Source organism: Oryctolagus cuniculus, chromosome 6 (genome assembly GCF_964237555.1).
Source record: "Oryctolagus cuniculus chromosome 6, mOryCun1.1, whole genome shotgun sequence".
NCBI classification, from domain to species: Eukaryota; Metazoa; Chordata; class Mammalia; order Lagomorpha; family Leporidae; genus Oryctolagus; species Oryctolagus cuniculus.
In genome coordinates this window covers 71,505,341-71,525,521 of record NC_091437.1, presented here as the reverse complement: position 1 = coordinate 71,525,521, position 20,181 = coordinate 71,505,341, and the positions used below count along the sequence as shown (strand labels likewise).

Here is a 20,181-nt window from a genome sequence, read left to right as displayed (position 1 = left end):
GGTTAAGCTGCTGCTTGCAATGTCAGCATCCTGTATCAGAGGGCTGGTTTAAGTCGTAGCTGCTCCAATTCTGATCTAACTTCCTGCTAAAGCAACCAGGAAGGCAGCGGAAAACGGCCCAAGTTGTTGAACCTGCCACCCACATGAGACCTGGATGGAGTTCCTGACTCCTGGCTTCGGGTCTGGCCCGACCCTAGGTGTTGTGGCCATTTGGGGAGTGAATCAGCAGGTGAAAGACCTCTTTTCTCTGTCTCTCCTTCTCTCTCAGTTGCTCTGCCTTTCAAATAAATAAATCTTAAAAAAAAAAAAAAAACTGGACAATGAATTCATCTTGGTTCTTTTCCATTCCTGATTCCCCACTGTTAGTTGATGCACAGCAACCTATGAACTGAGTCTATGACTTAATCCACACAAAGATCATACTACCTAGAACATCATCAAAATCCCTTCAAAAGTCACAGATTCAAATATTTGTTCTCACTTCCTCTAAATTATCTGACCAAATCTATGCTAGGGGTTCACTGCTAACCTCAGAAGAGGGAAGTGTGAAGAAAACACAGCAATCCTTAACTTAAAAGCAATCAGTTAAAAAAAAAATGATGGTGATCATTGTTAAATATAAGAGTGGGAATAAGAGTGGGAAGAGATGTGCAATTCGGGACATGCTCAAGCTGACTTACCTCAAACGGTAGAGTTAGAAACATACCAGGGGATTCCAATTCAATCCCATCAAGGTGGCATGTACCAATGCCATCTCACTAGTCCCAGTGATCAATTTCTGTTCACAATTAATCTTAATGATAGGACTAAGAACCAAAGGGATCACATAAACAAGAATAGTGTCTGCAAATACTAGCTGATAGAATCAAAAAGGGAGAGAATGATGCAATATGTTAAGTGAGATACACAGCAGACCCATAGAATGGCAGATGTCCTAAACAGCACTCTGGCCTCAGAATCAGCCCTTAAGGCATGCGGATCCAGCTGAAATGCCCATGAGAGTATTTCAGGCATGGAAAGCCAAGACACTCTAGGGGAAAAAAAAAAAAAAAAAAAAAAAAAACACCTAAATGAAAGATCTCCGCGAGTGAGATCCCAGTGGAAAGAACAGGTCTTCAAAGAAGGAGGTACCTTTCTCTGAAGGGAGGAGAGAACTTCCACTTTGACCATGGCCTTGTCTGAATATGATCAGAGTCAGTGAACTCAGGGGGCTTCCATAGCCTTGGCAGCTCATGACAAGAGCCTAGGGTGATTACTGATGCCATAAACAAGAGTGTCAATTTGTTAAGTCAACAACAGGAGTCACTGTGCACTTACTCCTCATGTAGGATCTTTGTCCTTAGTGTGCTGTACACTGAGATTTAATGCTATAACTAGTACTCAAACAGTATATTTCACTTTATGTTTCTGTGTGGGAGCAAACTGTTGAAATCTTTACTTAATGTATGCTAAACTGATCTTCTGTATATAAAGAGAATCGAAAATGAATCTTGATGTGAATGGAAGGGGAGAGGGAGTGGGAAAGGGGAGGGTTGCAGGTGGGAGGGACGTTATGGGGGGGAAGCCATTGTAATCCATAAGCTGTACTTTGGAAATTTATATTCATTAAATAAAAGTTTAAAAAAAAGATGGTAAGCTGGTCTTTCAATTAAATCTTTCCCCTAATTACAAGTCATTTGAAACATGTCTGTAATCACATGCTGCTAAAGTGTAACCAGCTCCAACGAAAGTAAGCATGATGCTTCGTATTATTCACTGGGCACTTGGAAGGTGCCAGACACTGTAGCAAACATATCATATACATTATCTCATCCAGGTCCTATACATTACATTATAATGTAATGAGTACGATTAATCCAATTTTGTAGACAAATTAAGAAGAGACCATGTAATGCCACATATCTATAAATGGCTACCACAAGATCCAAACCCAGGTTGGTCTAAACCAAGGGCCTTATCCTTAATATGGCTACAGTTTTACACAAATGAAAAAGACACCCCTTTCCTTGTCCCTTTAGTTCAATCTATCAGAAAACTGCCATTAACGGATTGATGTTGTTAGGAAACACTGTGGAACGGTATCACAACAAACATGCAAGTCTAACAGGTGCTCATCACTAATGAGGCTCCATAAGTCACAGAAGTTCTCAATCTATACAACAAAAGGCACCTGCTCTCATACTAAAAGCAAATGGAATTTCAGTATTTTTTACTAGTCAGCTGTTTTTAAGATTTATTTATTTTTATTTGAAAGTCAGAGTTACACAGAGCGAGAAGGAGAGGCAGAGAGAGAGGGAGAGAGAGGTTTTTGATCCTCTGGTTCACTCCCCAATTGGCCACAACAGCCAGAGCTGTGCCGATCTGAAGCCAGGAGCCAGGAGCTTCTTCCAGGTCTCCCATATAGGTGTAGGGGCCCAAGGACTTGGATCATCTTCTACTGCTTTCCCAGGCCATAGCAGAGAGCTGGATAGGAAGTGGAGCAGCTGGGATTCGAACCAGCGACCACATGGGATGCTGGCACTGCAGGCAACGGCTTTACCCACTATACCACAGCACTGGACCCTAGTCAGCTATTTCAAAATGGAAGACATGGAGATGCCTCAGAAATCTGAAAATTGATCTACAAATGACCCAGCTATTCCAATTTGGTATTTACCCAAACAAAGTGATGTCACCATATGAAAGAGTTATCTGTACCCCTACCTTTATTGCAGCTGAATTCACAATAGCTAACATACAGAATCAACACAGATGTCCATCAACTGATGCCTGGATAAAGAAAACATGGTATATACACAATATGGTATATACACACACTTGGCCATAAAAAAGAATGAAATCCTGTCTTTTTCAACAAAATAGATGCAACTGGATACCATTATGCTAAATGAAATAAGCCAGTCTTAAAAAGACAAATATCATATTTTCTTTGATATATGGCAGTTAATATAGAATACAAAAAATATACATACAAGAACAAAGCAGATATCTTGTGACATTATCGTTGCTTTTAGCTCTTGTTTACACTCCTGTGGAACTGTGGTCTTCCTACTTCTTATTTTCTATTTATTATTTATAAATATCTATTTAAAAAGAAGAATTACGTGGGTTGGGGGTGGGAGGGACAGGTGAAATCTTCCATCTGTTCCATCCACTGGTTCATTCCCCAAATGGCTGCAATGGCCGGGGGCTGGGCCAGACTGCAACCAGGAACCAGGAACTTCATCATTGTCTCCCATATGGGTGCAGAAGCCAAGGGACTTGGGCCACCCTTTACTGCTTTCCCAGGCGCATTAGCAGAGAATTGGATCAGAAGTGGAGCATATGGGATCCCAGCGTTGCAGGTGTCAACTCAACCAATGATGCCACAATGCTAGCCCTGTCTTCCTACTTTTTAATTGCTGAATATTATGGTTAGTGGTGAATTAAGACTGTGATTGTACATAGGGTTGAAATCACATTTTCACAAAAATTAATGAAAAGATGGGAGGGAAGGAGAGATACTGGGAAGGAGAGGGAGGGAAGGAGAGAAGTACAGTTATCTTAGAACTGTACCAATGAAATAGGAGAAATCTGTTCTCTTTGTATTAATAAAAAGAGTTCATGGATGATGGAATTGAAACATAAGTTTACCTTGAGGCAAAAATTTTTGAAATCCATGCATTCTTATTATTAAAAACTAATTTCAGCAAACTAGAACTTGCAATAGCTTAGACACAGGAAACAAGAAGATACATGATAAGCCCTGCCCACAATAAATAGACACAACTACTGGATGTCAACACACATACACATAAATACACAAAAAAGGTACAAGAGTAATAAGAGAAATCAATGGGAGGATACATAGGCAGTACATACAACATGAAAATGTAATTCTAAAAATCACTTTAATTTCTCTCAGTAGTCTCACAGTAACCCTGTGAGTTGAATAGGGCAAGAATCACATATTCACTTCAAAATGGGGAAAGTCTAAAATTAAGTCAAGAACTTCCAGCAATGCAAGGGAGTCTAGTGAAGGAAACACCTGCTACATTGCATTCAGAAAACACTGTGTGTGCTGTTTTAAACTACCCACCTACATGAGGATAGCAGCTCACACTCCTGGTGCAGGTTGCTACTTCCAGGGGGAATCAACATGTGCTTCATTCTCAAAGAGCTGTTCCGTTTAGACCTATCTTGTAACTCCCTGAAGAACTGTAGCATGAGTCTGACTTTTTTTTTTTTTTTTTTTTCAGAAAACTTGAGCCATCCCAGAGCTGGGACAATTCTTACACAGCATTTACTCAACACATCTATAAGAGCAAGTATGGGTCACAGCAGCCTAGAGCAATGGACAACAGTCAGGACGAGATACACAGAATGAAATACAATAAAAGGAACAAACTGGGAAAGGAGATATGAGGGTAAACAAAAGCCTATAAAAGTTCCTTTATATACAAAGGAATCAAAAGGCCACAGGAATGACCTAGAAAACTCATAGAAGACTTAAGAATATCTGAAGCACTCAACTCTGGCTGACATTAAGGATCCATGCAAGCAAGAAGTCAAAGTTAAGATATAGTTACAAACATCCTGGCTACGTGTGAAAAACATACCTGTACACAGAGCCAATCTGCAAATGGGGAGGGTATTTTTTTCCCTCAGATTTTTTTCCTTCAACCTTTCTGTCTTTGCTTTTTTTCTTTCTTTTCTTCCTTTCTTCTTTCCTTCCCTCCCCTCCTCTCTTTCTTTTTTTTCTGTCTTCAGGCATTTCAAGAAATTCTGTCAACGCACTAATTAACCACTAAGTTAAAGGACCACAGATGTCAGTGGCAATATAGAAAATGCAGATTTCAAAATATAGTTCAGGAAGGTCACTAAAATATCACACTACAAACAGCAGCAGCAAACCTCATGGAAATGGAGAATATAATTTCCAGAGTTGTCACACTGTAATATCCAAATCCAGTTTTCAATATAATTTTTGAAGACATGCAAAGAAATAGGATAATACAGCCCATACACAGGAGAAAATCCAGATACCAATCTTTACAAAGATATTAAATAAATGATATTAAATATACTCAAAGAATTAAAGAAAACCACAAGCAAAGAACTAAAAACTAGGAAGCGGGAATAGCAATTTGCAAAATAAACTATCCATAAAGAGAGAAATTATAAAAATGAGCCATATATAAATTCTAGAGGAAAATTCACTGACAGGTTTGACAGCAGATTCGAAGAAAGAATCAGTGGATTTGGAGACAGATTTAACTGAGATTATCTCTCCTAAGGAAGTAGACAGGAAAAGGAGTGAAGAGAAATAAACAGAACTTGAGACCCACATAACACCAAGTACACCAACATAACAAAAGTGCTAGATCAAAAAGAGAGAAGGAGAAGGAAGAGAGAATATATGAAGAAATGGCTGACAATTCTGATAAAAGAAATTAATATACATATTCAAAAAACTCAATAAAAACTAATCAAAATAAAACACAAAAAGATCCACACTAAGAAATACTGCCCAAGACAGAATCTTGAAAGGAGCAAGAGAGAAGTGACTTGTCACATAAAAGGGATACTCATTAAAGACTGACAACAGGTTTCTGATCATAAACTATGGAGGCCAGTAAGCAGTGGGATAACATACTTGCATGTAAAGTGCTTGGAGGGAAAAGGTCCACCATGAATTCTATATTGAATAAAACTATCCTGAAGGAATAAAACAGAAGTTAAGATATGCCTGGATAAACAAAAGCTGACCAAGTCCATAAGTAGCCTCTACGAGAAATGCTAAAGGAACTTTATCAGGATGAAATGAATAGCAATTAAATAACATAAAGCCATACACATAAAAAAGAATGACAAATATATGAATATAAATATAAAAGCCAGCAATATTACAATTATCAGTTTATAAGTCCTTCTTCCTCATGTTATTTAAAAGGCAAATGCATAAAACAACAATTACATCTCTATGATAACGGGTTCATGATGCATAAAGGTAAAAATATAAAAACTAAAGATTTGGAGCTCTACAAGTTCAGAATTTTTGCATGTTACTTCAGTTAAGTTGGTATTAATTCAGACTATGCTATTATAAATTGTAAAATCCAGAGAAACAACTAAGAGAAAAAAAAAGTAAAAAAGAAAAAGAAACAAGGATTTAAAACAGCACACTAGAGAATAAAATTTCACACAAAATTAGGGAGTAATGGAGAAATTAAGGGAAAAAAGGTATAAATACAGAAAACAAAATGGCAGACATCATAATCAGTAATTAACTATAAATGCGCTTGTAAGGATTGGAGTCCCTGCCTGCTGTATAGGCCTCATCTTGGGCCATGAAGGGGGCAGGCCGGGTCCTTGAGAACAAAGAAGGTAAGCTCTCCTGGAATTTATGACCTTCTGCTCCCCACCAGTTCCCTTGGAATTTATGGCCCAATGCTTCCCGCCAGTGCCTCCCCATGCCATCCCCTTTGCGTGGCCTTCCCACCACATAATGTGTATAGCCTATATGTTTAAATGAACCAATGAACATGTTAGGTCCCAATACCTTGCCATATAGAGAGTAAGAAGGTAACCTACATAGGAGATGACCTGCACCCTTGCAAGTGTGAGGCTATAAAAACCTCTCTTATGCAAACGAAGGGGCCAATTGCCTGTGCTTGGCTAAAGGGCTGTGTGCGGGGTTGGGGGTCCAAGCCAGCTGGTAACAAACAAACCTCTGCTTTTGCATCTGCAACCTGTGCCTAGTGCATTGATTGGGAAATTCAGACTCAACAGCACCAAACTCTCCATTCAAAAGGCAGAGACAGCAGAGTGTATTAAAACAGCATGAATCAAATATATTGTCTATAACAGTCACTTTAAGTCCAAGAAACACAAAAAATTGAAAGTGAAAGGATGGAAAATGATAATCCATGCAAACAGCAGCCAAGAGAGACCGGGGGGGGGGGGGGGGGCTACATCAGTATTACTTAAAACCAACTTGTGGCTGGCTCTGCGGCTCACTGGGCTAATCCTCTGCCTGCAGCGCTGGCACCCCAGGTTCTAGTCCCGGTTGCTCCTTTTCCAGTCCAGCTCTCTGCTGTGGCCCTGGAAGGCAGTGGTGATAGCTCATGTCCTTGGGACCTGCACCCGCATGGGAGACCAGGAGGAAGCACCTGGCTCCTGGCTTTGGATCGGTGCGGTGCACCAGCCGCAGCGCGCCGGCCGTAGCAGCCATTTGGGGGGTAAACTAACGAAATGAAGACCTTTCTCTCTGTCTCTCTCTCACCAATTCTGCCAACATGGGAAGTGAAATACACAGCAGACCCATGGAATGGCAGATGTCCTAAACAGCACTCTGGCCTCAGAATCAGCCCTTAAGGCATGCGGATCCAGCTGAAAAGCCCATGAGAGTATTTCAGGCATGGAAAGCCAAGACACTCTAGGGAAAAAAAAAAAAAAAAAAAAAACACCTAAATGAAAGATCTCCGCGAGTGAGATCCCAGTGGAAAGAACAGGTCTTCAAAGAAGGAGGTACCTTTCTCTGAAGGGAGGAGAGAACTTCCACTTTGACCATGGCCTTGTCTGAATATGATCAGAGTCAGTGAACTCAGGGGGCTTCCATAGCCTTGGCAGCTCATGACAAGAGCCTAGGGTGATTACTGATGCCATAAACAAGAGTGTCAATTTGTTAAGTCAACAACAGGAGTCACTGTGCACTTACTCCTCATGTAGGATCTTTGTCCTTAGTGTGCTGTACACTGAGATTTAATGCTATAACTAGTACTCAAACAGTATATTTCACTTTATGTTTCTGTGTGGGAGCAAACTGTTGAAATCTTTACTTAATGTATGCTAAACTGATCTTCTGTATATAAAGAGAATCAAAAATGAATCTTGATGTGAATGGAAGGGGAGAGGGAGTGGGAAAGGGGAGGGTTGCGGGTGGGAGGGACGTTATGGGGGGGAAGCCATTGTAATCCATAAGCTATACTTTGGAAATTTATATTCATTAAATAAAAGTTCTAAAAAAAAAAAAAAACAGCAACAACAACTTGAAAATAACCACTGTCATAGTTGAGTATTACATCAGTATTACATAAAACCAACTTGAGAATAACCACTGTTATGTGAGACAAGAAAGGGCAAACTGTAATTAAAAGGGGGGGGGGGACACTAGAGCAGGCATTGTGGTGTAGGGAGTAAAGTCAATGCCTACAGTGCTGGCATCACATACATAGCTCTCTGCTATGGCCTGGGAAAGCAGTGGAATGACGGCCCAAGTCCTTGGGCCCCTGCACCTGTGTGGGAGAACCAGAGGAACCTCCTGGCTCCTGGCTTTGGATTGGCCTAGTTCCTGGCTGTTGTGGCTATCTGGGGAGTAAACCAGAGGATCGAAGACTGCTCGCTCTTTCTCTCTGCCTCTGCTTCTCTGTAACTCTGCCTTTCAAATAAATAAATAAATAAATGTCTTAAAAATGGCATTATGTTGCAGTGGCTTAAGCTTCTGCCTGCAACATCCACATCCCAGATCAGAGAGCCAGTTTGAGTCCCAGATTAGCTTGCTGCTAATGTGCCTACGAAGATAGTGAAGGAAGGCCCAAGGCCTTGGGCCCTTTTCACCCATGTGGAAGACCAAGATGGAGTTCCTGGCTCCTGGCTTCTGCATGGCCCCGCCCTGGTCATTTCAGCTAGTTGAGGAGTGAACCAGCAGATGGAAGAAATTCATTCTCATTCTCTCTCCCCTTCCCCTGTAGGTGCCTTTCAAATAAGTAAATAAATAAATCTTTTTTTAAAAAAGGGTCAATCTATCAAGAAGATATAATAATCTTAAAATAAACACAAATCTATTAACATAGGCTTGGAATATATTAAACAAAAACTGATAGAATTGAAGGAAAAACCTGACAATTCCACAATACATGGGGACTTCAATATCCTCCTTTCAATAGAATCAGACAGAAAGTTAATAAGGAAAGAGAGGGGTTGAACACCCTACAAGCTGTCTAAATTTTACAGACATATGAAGAACACTACATATAATACCAACAAAGACTACTTTTTTATCAAGTGTACATGGAACATTCTCTAGCACAGACTACATGTATGCCACAAAACACTACACAATATATCCTAAAATTCTGAAATAATACAAAATATATTCTTTGATCACAGTGGAATGGAACTAGAAATCAACGACAGGAAAACTGGGAAATCCACAAATAAAGACAGGTTAAACAACACATTACAGTGAGCCAAAGAAAAATTAGAAATAAATTACAAGGCAAATAAGGACATGATTTCAAAACCATGAAAATACAACATGCCAAAAGCTAGGAGATAGAGTGTTCACAGAAAAATTTATAGATGTAAATATCTTAAAGAGATAAAAAGACACCAAAATCAATAACCTTACACATGAAGGAACTAAAGGGGAAAAAAGGCAAGCTAAATCTAAGGCTAGCACCAAAAAAAGAGAAAATAATGAAGACTACAACAGAGACAGATAACATAGACAGTAGAGTTTATCAACAAAACAAATAATAAAAGTTGTTTCTTTGAAAAACATGAAATTAAAAACTTTTAACTAAACTGATGAAGAAAATGAGATATAAGATTTAAGTTACGAAAACAGAAAGAAGTGGGAGAATTACTACCAAACTTAAGAGAACACTAGGGGCCTGCATTGTTGCACAGCAGGTTAAAATCCTGCCCTACAGCACTGGCATCCCATATGGGTGCCAGTTTGAGTCCTCACTACTCTGCTTCCAATCCAGTCCTCTGCTATGGTCTGAGAAAGCAGAGGAGGATGTCCCAAATGCTTGGGCCCATGCACACATGTGGAAGACCTGGAGGAAGCTCCTGGCTCCTGATCAATTCAGTTCTGCCTACTGCGGCCATTTGGGGAGTGAACCAGGAGATGAAAGACCTCTCTGACTCTACCTCTCTCTGTATCTCTGCCTTTCAAAAAAATAAAATAAAACTTTAAAAAATTAAAAGAGAATATTAATAAACAACAAAAATAAGTTAACTTAGATGAAATAGACAAATCCCTGAAATGCAAAAACCACCAAAACTGACTCAAGAATAATTTAAAAAATCTGAACACATCAACAAGTAAAGTGATTGACTCAATAACTGAAAGCCTCCCAACAAAGAAAAGTACAGGACTAGATGAATTCAGTTATTTATTAATTATTTAAAAATGAACACAAATCTTCTCAAATTCTCCTAAAAATACAAGACAATAACACAGCTAACCCTTCTGAGGTCAGCATACCCTAATAAAACCAATATCCTTTATGAAAATAGTAAAAACCTCACCAAAACACTAGCAAACTGAATCAAGTAAAAAATTACGAGGATTATACATCATCAACAAGTGGGATCTATACTAGGCATACATAAGTGGTTCAATACCTCAAAATCAATGACTGTAATATACCACATTAGGAGAACATAAGAAAAAAAAAGGTGATCTATTGATACAGAAAAATGTTTTTAAAAATTCAATATGTTTTCATGATAAAAACATTTAACAACTAAATACAAAGCAATATCTTTACATGACACATTGCTTTTCCAAAAGGGGTCCTCTTAAGATCAGGAACAAGACAAGGATAACATCTTTGCCATTTCAATTAAACACTCTTCTGGAACTAGGCAAGAAAAATAAAGGCATCCAAATTTGAAAGGAAGAAGAAAAATGACCTCTATTTGCAGATGACATGATTTTATAAATAGGATACAAATGAACCCACACAAAATTACTAAAGCTAATAAATACAGAAAAGTTGCAGGATACAAGAGAAATACAGAAAAATGAGCTGTATTTCCAAACTGTAGCAGTAAACATTCCAACAAGCAAATTTTTGAAAAAAATTCCATTTACTGTATCACAAAAAAAGTATTTAGAAATCAATGTATCCAAGTAGCTACAATATTTCTACAAATACCATAAAACACAGCTGAAAGGAATTAAAAAATAAATGGAAGAACACCTTGTATTAATAGATGAGAAGACGGCTGGCGCTGTGGCTCAACAGGCTAATCTTCTACCTGCAGCACCTGCGCACCGGGTTCTAGTCCTGGTTGGGGCTCTGGATTCTGGCCTGGTAGCCCCTCTTTCAGTCCAGCTCTCTGCTGTGGCCCAGGAGTGCAGTGGAGGATGGCCCAAGTGCTTGGGTCCTGCACCCACATGGGAGACCAGGAGAAGCACCTGGCTCCTGGCTTCAGATCAGCACGGTGCGCCGGCCGCAGCGGCCCTTAGAGGGTGAACCAACGGTAAAAGGAAGACCTTTGTCTCAACAAGCTCTTGTACACAAATGTAAAATGTTATCCTAAAACTCATAAATTCGAGGCCGGCGCTGTGGCTTACTAGGCTAATCCTCCACCTAGCGGTGCCAGCACACCGGGTTCTAGTCCCGGTCGGGGCGCAGGATTCTTTCCCGGTTGCCCCTCTTCCAGGCCAGCTCTCTGCTGTGGCCCGGGAAGGCAGTGGAGGACGGCCCAAGTTCTTGGGCACTGCACCCCATGGGAGACCAGGAGAAGCACCTGGCTCCTGCTTTCGGATCAGCGCAGTGCACCAGCCGCAGCACGCCAGCCGTGGCGGCCATTGGAGGGTAAACCAATGGCAAAAGGAAGACCTTTCTCTCTGTCTCTCTCTCTCACTATCCACTCTGCCTGTCAAAAAAAAAAAATCATAAATTCGAAGAGTCTTAAATGCCCAATCAATCTTGAAAAGTAAAGACAAAACTGGAAAACTCACATTCCAGTTTTAAATTTACTATAAAGTTTACTACAAATTTAATCAAGCAATATGGTACTGGCATAACAAAAGACCTATTCACTGAAATAGAATTCACAGTCCAGAGTTAAATCCAAAGATCTATGGCCTACTGATTGTTGAAAAACATGCTAAGACTATTCAGAAAAAAAAATAACAACTGGAATCACATACAAAAGAATACAAGATATAGATATATAAATTAAAATGGATCAAGACCTTAATGTAACAGTAAATATTTTCAAAAAAAAAAAAAAAACCACAAAGGCCAGCATTATGGCACAGCAGGTTAAGCCTCTGCCTACAAGTCTGGCATCTCATATGGGCATCAGACTCCAGTCTGGCTCCATGCTAAGGCGCCTGGGAAGGCCTGGCCCAGCTCTGGTTGTTGCAGCCATTTGATAAGTGAGCTAAGGCACAGAAGATATCTCTCTCTCTGTGTCTCTCCCTCTCTCTCCCTAACTCTGCCTTTCAAACAAATAAGTAAATCTTAAAACATAGACACACACAAATAAATCTTCACAATCATGGGTTAGCCAGTAGTTTCTGTACATGTGACAGAAAATAAGATATATAATCTGAATCTTGTGATAATTTAAAACATCAGTTCTGAAGGATACTATGAAGAAAGTAAAAAGAAAATCTGTGGTGCCAGCGCTGTGGTGCAGTGGGTTGAGGCCCTGGCCTGAGGCGCCAACATCCCATATGGGCGCCGGATCTGGTCCCGGCTGCTCCACTTCCAATTCGGCTCTCTGCTGTGGCCTGGGAAAGCAGTAGAAGATGATCCAAGTCCTTGGGCCCCTGCACCCATGTGGGAGACCCAGAAGAAGCTCCTGGCTCCTGGCTTCGGATCAGCACAGCTTGGGCCGTTGCAGCCAACTAGGGAGTGAACCCAAGACCTCTCTCTGTCTCTACCTCTCTCTCTGTAACTCTTTCAAATAAATAAAATAAATCTTTAAAAAAAAACTGAATAACTGTGAGAAATATTTGCAAATAATATATATAAGGGTCTAGTATCCTTAAGAACATGCACAATTTAAAAGAAAGATGATTAACATGCTAATCACTATGGAAATATGCAAATAAATACCACAATGAAATACTACTTACATCCTGTATGATGATTATCATAAAAAGTCAAAACAACAACAACAACAAACAGAAAACAACACATATTGGCAAGAATGCAAAGGAACTCTAACTACTATGCATTACTCACTGATCTCACCCATAAGGGTTCTATCCATAGGTACTACAACTAAAAATCATCACATCAGGGAATAGGTTACAACATCTGAATGTGGTAGAGATACATTCATTTTATATCAGTGTGAATATATTTAATGCCTCAGAATTACATACTTAAAAACTATTAAAATGGTAAATTCCATATTATACATACATTTATATTTTTAATGTAATTTAAGGTCTCAGTGCATCAGAATCAACAGGGATGCATTTACAGATACCTCGGTCCCCAAATCACAAGTGAGAATCTTGAAGGGAGGCTCAAGAATCTGCATTTGACTGCCACCTCAGGTGATTCTTGTGTTTAAAAAAAAAAAAAAAAAAATTCCTCCCTTTGACCTCATCTAGCTGGCTCATTTCCTTTCCCAATAGACTTATACAGGATTTGTCCACTGCAATTTTATATATGTACAAACTCTCATCTAAACTGTTTCCCATTGGTTACTATATTTCTCCATACTTATAGATGTATATTTGTTACCAACATTTTATTAATATGTAAAAGACAAAGAGCTGAACATCAAAATTAATAAACTAGCTCAAAACATAAAAGACTTAAAGAGGTAACATATAAAAAGAAATGCTTTTTATTTTTAAGATTTATTTATTTATCTGAAAGTCAGAGTTAAACAGAGAGAATAGAGGCAGAATAGAGGCAGAAAGAAAGAGAGAGAGCTCTTCCATTCACCGGTTCACTCCCTAATTGACTGCAATGGACGGAGCTGCGCCCATCCGAAGCCAAGAGCCAGGAGCTTCTTCTGGGTCTCCCACGCGGGTGCAGGGGCACAAGGACTTGGTCCATCTTCTACTGCTTTCTCAGGCCATACCAGAGAGCTGGATCGGAAATGGAGCAGCAAGGTTTTGAACCAGCATCCATATGGGATGCCAGCGCTTCAGGCCACGGTGTTAACCTGCTGCACAACAGCACCTGCCCCAAAAAAGAAATACTTTTGAGATCTTGGTAAAATTGTGATCAGAACTCAGGAACTAAGTAGGATTTTCTTTTTTTCTACAGATAAAATAACTCTCAAGCAGACACTATTATATACTGTTTTTCTCAGGTCATAGGTTTTCACAAATATTAAATATGCAGCTTGCAGTGTGGCACAGCAGTCTAAGCCTCCACCTGAGGCACTGCCATCCCAAATGAGCACCAGCTTGTGTCCTGGCTGCTCCTCTTCCGATCCAGCTCACTGCTATGGCCTGGGAAAGTAGTGGAAGATGGCCCAAGTGCTTGGGCCCCTTACCCATGTGGGAGACCTGGAAGAAGCTCCTGGCTCCTAGCTTCGGACTGGCTCAGCTCCAGCATTTGCAGCCATTTAGGGAGTGAACCAGCGGGTGGAAGACCTTTCTCTCTATCTCCTCTTCCTCTGTCTGTAAGTCTACCTCTCAAATAAATCAATAAAATCTTTAAAAAAAACACATACAATGGAAAATCTTCTTTACTCAATGGTACCACTTTTTATACAGTAACTAAGAATTTATGATTCAATTTATGATTCAATTATGATACAATAGAAAATGTCCTAATTTTGATGTCATTAGAACAGAAAAAAAATCAGATTGATTTTTCAAAGAAAATTCGAATGTAGTACTAGTAATATGTAATTTTAAGATAAGAATGCGCCAATTTTGTAACAGATATGACAAACATTTGCAGAAAATATACTAGCAAGAAATAGACCAAAATGCATATACTATCTGATGATACGTTATTATTCACTTTTTCCATTGTATTCTTTACTTTCTAACAGACTTACAATTAGTATATTTATTTTATGATCAGGAGAATGATTTAAAAACTGTTCTAAATTGCACAAATTATAAATCGAATTCTCTAGCTTGAGTTTTTGTTCCAAAAAGAACATGAGTAAGTACTCCCCCTGCTGGTTACCTAAAAACATTAAACACTGGTAATAATAGCTACCTAGTTCCCAAAAAGGATGACCAGTGTTTAGAATCTAACCAGCATTTAAAATCATGTCAAAGGGCAATGACACTCAGGGTACAAACATCCAAACCAGTTTACAAAGTATCTGAAAACAACATAACTACTCACTTCATACTTCTTCTTTCTTAAAGACTATTTCTTGCTTTTTTACAACCCATTTCTTCTATACACCCATACTTTTCTCTCCCTCCATCTTAGCCCATTATCCTTTCCGATCATTACCTATATATGGAACAGAGTTTTTACATAGTAGAAGTAGTGAGTTATGCTTTAATTTTCATTTTCCCAATAACATCTGTAGGTTTTGAATATTCCTACCTCCAATTCTAATCCCATTTATGGTTTCATTGAATCACTTAAAACAAAATGCATGTCAGCAGATAGTAGAGGAGGGGTGTACACTGAGATCCCATCACTTGGGACCCTTGCACTCCATAAGGGAGTGCCTGACTTGAGTCCTGCCTGTGCTTCCAAAATGCAGCTTTCTGCTAATGCACACCCTGGGAGGCAGGAGATGATGGCTCAAATATTTGGGCCCTGTCATTAACATGGGAGACCTGGATGGAGTTATTGACTCCTAGCTTCAGTCCAGGGAGGCCTTCACTATTGAGAGAATTTGGGGAGTAAACCAACAGGTAGAAGATCTCTCCTTTTGTCTCTCTCTTTCTGCCATTCAAATAAATAAACAAACTTCTAAAACAGAAGACAGTAGATCAATGAATTAAGAATTCCCTCTCTCTCTGCCTCTCTGTAACTCTGCCTTTCAAATAAATAAATCTTAATAAATAAATAAATAAATAAATACAATAGGGGCCAGTGCTGTGGCGTAGTGTGTAAAGCTGCTGCCTGCAATCCCAGCATCCCATATGGGTACCAGTTCATGTCCCAGCTGCTCTACTTCCAATCCAGCTCTCTGCTATGGCCTGGGAAAGCAGCAGAAGATGGCCCAAGTCCTTGGACCTCTGCACCTGCATGGGAGACCCAGAAGAAGCTCCTGGCTCCTGCCTTCAGATCTCTGCAGCTCCAGCCATTGCAGCCAATTGGGAAGTGAACCAGCAGATGGAAGACTTCTCTCTCTCTCTCTCTCTGCAACTCTGCCTTTCAAATAAACAAATCTTGAAAAAAATAAATTAATAAAAAAAATTGAGGAAAATTCAATTTACATTTCCAGTCAAGATGCCTATTCCCAGGCAAGGTATCAATCAATTATGAAAATACTATGAAGAACTGTATCCCAACAAATTTAGATAACTAAAATAAAATGGACAACGTCTAAAAAGACACAAGTTTCAAAATCAATTTAATTTGAAATTAAAAAAAAAATCTGTGACAAAGATATTAAATCAGTGCTTAAAAACTTCCACAAACAAAAGCTGTAGTTCATTTGGCTCCAATAGTGACTTCTAACAAACATTTTAATAAGCACTAATGGGGTAGAAGTTGTGGCACAGTGGGTTAAACCTCTACATGGACATCCTCATCCCATATGGGAATGCCAGTCCAAGTCCCACCTCCTCTGCTTCTAATCCAGCTTCCTGCTAATACACCAAGGGAGGAAACAGATGATTTCAAGTGCTTATGCTCCTGCTACCCACTTGGGACATCCAGATGGGGTTCTTGGCTCATAGTTTCTATCTGGGCCAGCACTGGCTGCTGTGGGGACTGGGAGAATAGAGAGCTCTCTCTTCTCTTGACCTTTCAACTAAATGAAAAACATTTTTTAAAAATAAAAAAGCATTAATATCAATCCTTCCCAACTAATCCAGAAAACAGAAGAAATACTTTCCAATTCACACAACCAAATTACTCTGACAACTAAACAAAACCATCATAGGAAAACACAGACCAGTATCACCTATAAATATGCAAAAAATGCCAGCAGAGTGAATACAGTAATATATACAAAGGGTTATATACCATGACCAATAGGAATTTTTCCCAGGAATTTAAGAATGATATTAAAATGTACAATTTAATTAATGTAATATGTCATATTAATATGAGACAAAATCATACCACTATCCCTATAGATGCAGCAAAATAGTTGGCAAGTCAAAAACTTTCCATAATAAACTTTCAAAACACTAGCAATAGAAGGGTATTTTCTCAATTCCATAAAAAAACACATGCATCTAAAGAACTCATAACTTAAATCTTACAGAATAATGAAACACTAAATGCTTTATCCCTAAGAGAAGAAACAAGAAAGGGATGTCAATTCCTGCCACCTGTTCTCAATGCTGTAATGGCTTAAGCCACAGCAAGTATGCAAGGAGATGAAACAACAGACATCTAGATTAGAAAGGAAGAGGGGGCCGGCACTGTGGCATAATAAGATAAATAGTACCTAATCACAGGATTAAAGGATTAAATGAGTTGATACATACAAAGCCCTTAGCACAGAAAAGTGTGAAATAAATTACTGCATAATGAAAAAGAAGTAAAATAATATTTAAGCACAGGAATAACAATAATATTTCAAGCATGAAGTACTTCGAGCCTGATCTAGGATAACAGAACTGAAAAAGAAATTCCTGGATCAAAACTTTTATGGTAGCCAGCTTCCCAAATGGCCCCGATCATGCCTACCACTTGTCATTCATACTTTCTATGGTCACCCTCATGTTGTCCAGGTTGGTCTATATGATAAAGGGAAAGAAGAGATGGTTTTTAACTTTCAAGTTAGGTTAATAAAGACACCAGGGCCTCTGCCTCAGATTGTTACCGATCTTGCACTTTGGGAAGGCAGTTACTGTGTTGTAAACTTCACTTTGGAAATGGCAAGGAACTGAGACTTCCCAACAGCCACACCAGTGGGCTTAAAGTGCATCCTCCACTTCTAAGGTCCAATGACCCTTTATTTCGTGGCAAATTTCTGGGAGGCCTTGATCTAAACTACACAGTTGAGCCATCACCAGATGTATGATTCTCAGAAACTGTATGAAATAATAAATATTTGTTCTGAACTTCTTCAATTTTGAAACAATCCATTACAAAACAATACATTAGTGAAAAGAAAAACTGAGTCTTCAAAAATGATAGAGTGAATGTCAAGTCAAAAATACTAATTCTAAGTTAGAGTGACAGGGAGCTATTAGGGTCTGGTGGACTCAGGGTGAGAGAATTTCATGATACATCGAATTAAGCTCAAGGGAAAGGTCAACTACAACTCTAATGTCATTTTTAAAACAGTTACAGTTAACATCAAGGTGTAAGATTCCCCAAGGTAAACTTATGAGAAAAAAACACAAAAGACAAAATCAGAGCATGGCAGGGAGACAGTAAACAGAAGTGACCAAGCAGTGCTGAGACAGACAGAACAACAACATCAGACATGCTCAGGGGGCAAATATGTAAGATGCTCCAGGGACCAGGTAAATAACACATAGTGGATGAGGCAACTTCACTTAGTTTCTTGATTTTTCCCCCACATTTTAGTGTTTCTGAAATCTGGATGTGTTATCAAATCAACAGCTCTGTTGAAAATCGGTTTCATTTAGTCCCTAAGATCAGTTTAAAAACTGACAGCATGCTCTGATAATCAATGGTATTGGAGAAGGAAGATTGGCACAGACAAGGAAACTAAATCAGTAAGTGTGGGCGGGGGGGGGGGGGAGCAGTTTGAGTAAAACAGCTGTCAGGAGGGAAGCACTATGACAGCGTTTTAGATCTTTTTGTATGAGCCAAACATGTAAGCAAAGAGCTTAGAAGGGACTTTTAAGAAGACAAAGGACACACACCAAGACAAGTACAGTTAACAATAAAAACGATGTCTTCACTTGGAGGCGGCACCATTTAAGCCTCATTCACCCAACAGCACCCACACACTGCGAGAGGCTCTGGCACAGGGACCAGGAGCCACTGGCTCCAAGTACCTCTCCCGCTGTAGCCGGTAGAGAACGATCTAGAGAAAGCTTGGGTGCAATGGAAAGTGTGGCAACAGACACATCTGGGAAAAACGGGCAGCGCCAGTGAAAACCTGCCGCTCTCAGCTCCTGAGACGACAGAGGTAAAAAGACACAACTCAAAAGCAGCCACCACCAGCGAGTAGGGATCTGTCTCACAAACTCCTCACAGACTCGACTCTCAGGAGCCCACTCTGCCCGGAAAGGGCTCGCGCGTGCCCGGGCAGGAGCCCGACCCAGGGTGGACCCAACGGTAGCTGCCTCTCCCCGGCTCCACCAACGGCCGGGGGTCCCGCCAGCCACAGCACCCACAACTCCCACTCTCTCAGTCCCGCGCAGGCCACGCGCGACCGCCCGCCGAGAACGGGCACAGCAGGACAGAGCTGCGTACCCTATGGCGCGGAAGGAGCCTTGGTCGTGGCTCAAGCCACAAAGCATACCTTGAGTCCATAAGCACGGACGCCACGGGGCATCTCCCTGCGGGTACCTGCCTCTTGGGTTCGTCGCCGCCTCCGGAAAGTGCGCGTCGCCATTTCCACCTTGGCGCGCCGCACCGCGCGTAGCAATTGGATGACGATCTGGCGTAGGGCGGAGCTTCTCCGCGCCTGGTCACCGCCCAAGCGCGCCTGCGCGACCTGAGCTGGGTTCTGAGCGCTTTGGGGCAGGAAAGGTCTAGCGGTGTGTTGTGCTGCATGGTTGCTGTTTATTAAATTTTTTTTATCCGTTGTCAGACAGGAACTGACTTTACATACGATTAAAATGAGCCGCGGCTCACGAGGCTAATCCTCCGCTTTCGGCGCCGGCACACCGGGGTCTATAGTCCTGGTCGGGGCGCCGGATTCTGTCCCTGTTGCCCTTCTTCCAGGCCAGCCCTCTGCTGTGGCCAGGGAGTGCAGTGGAGGATGTCACAAGTACTTGGGCCCTGCACCCCATGAGAGACCAGGATAAGCACCTGGCTCTTGCCATCGGATCAGCGCGGTGCGCCGGCCGCGGCGGCCGTTGGAGGGTGAACCAACGGCAAAGGAAGACCTTTCTCTCTCTCTCTCACTGTCCACTCTGCCTGTCAAAAAATAAAAATAAAAAATAAAAAAAAAAATGAAGCCAGAAGGCGGCTGCGAATGCAATAATCAGTAGTTAAGTCGCAGTTGCTGATAAACTGGAGAAAAGACTGTTACTACTGCATCCGTTGGGGATGAGGGCAAAGTGGTGACATTTACCTGTTGCATACTGACATGCTCAAGAGACAACCAAATCACCAGAAGGGTTTGGGATTCTGCAGGTCTGAGCCACGCCCAGAGAGCTGGGAATTCTAACCA

At 40.6% G+C, this 20,181-nt stretch overlaps 1 protein-coding gene across 9 annotated transcripts in view; it reads right to left on the bottom strand.

Annotated features, from left to right (window-relative positions):
- SPIDR (scaffold protein involved in DNA repair) overlaps positions 1 to 19,521 on the bottom strand; it is a 469,038-nt gene extending 449,517 nt beyond the window's left edge. For 2 of the 9 annotated variants that reach the window (XM_051844476.2, XM_008255503.4), the window contains exon 1: positions 19,306 to 19,521. In XM_051844476.2, the coding sequence (XP_051700436.1) occupies positions 19,306 to 19,398 (93 nt within the window). In that variant the 5' untranslated portion in view covers positions 19,399 to 19,521. Of the gene's footprint in view, positions 1 to 2,972; positions 3,015 to 16,555; positions 16,663 to 18,700; positions 18,827 to 19,305 lie in introns of those variants that run through there. The other 7 variants (XM_070076567.1, XM_070076568.1, XM_070076570.1 and 4 more) reach the window with 7 other exon arrangements.
- Positions 19,522 to 20,181: the final 660 nt, after the last annotated feature.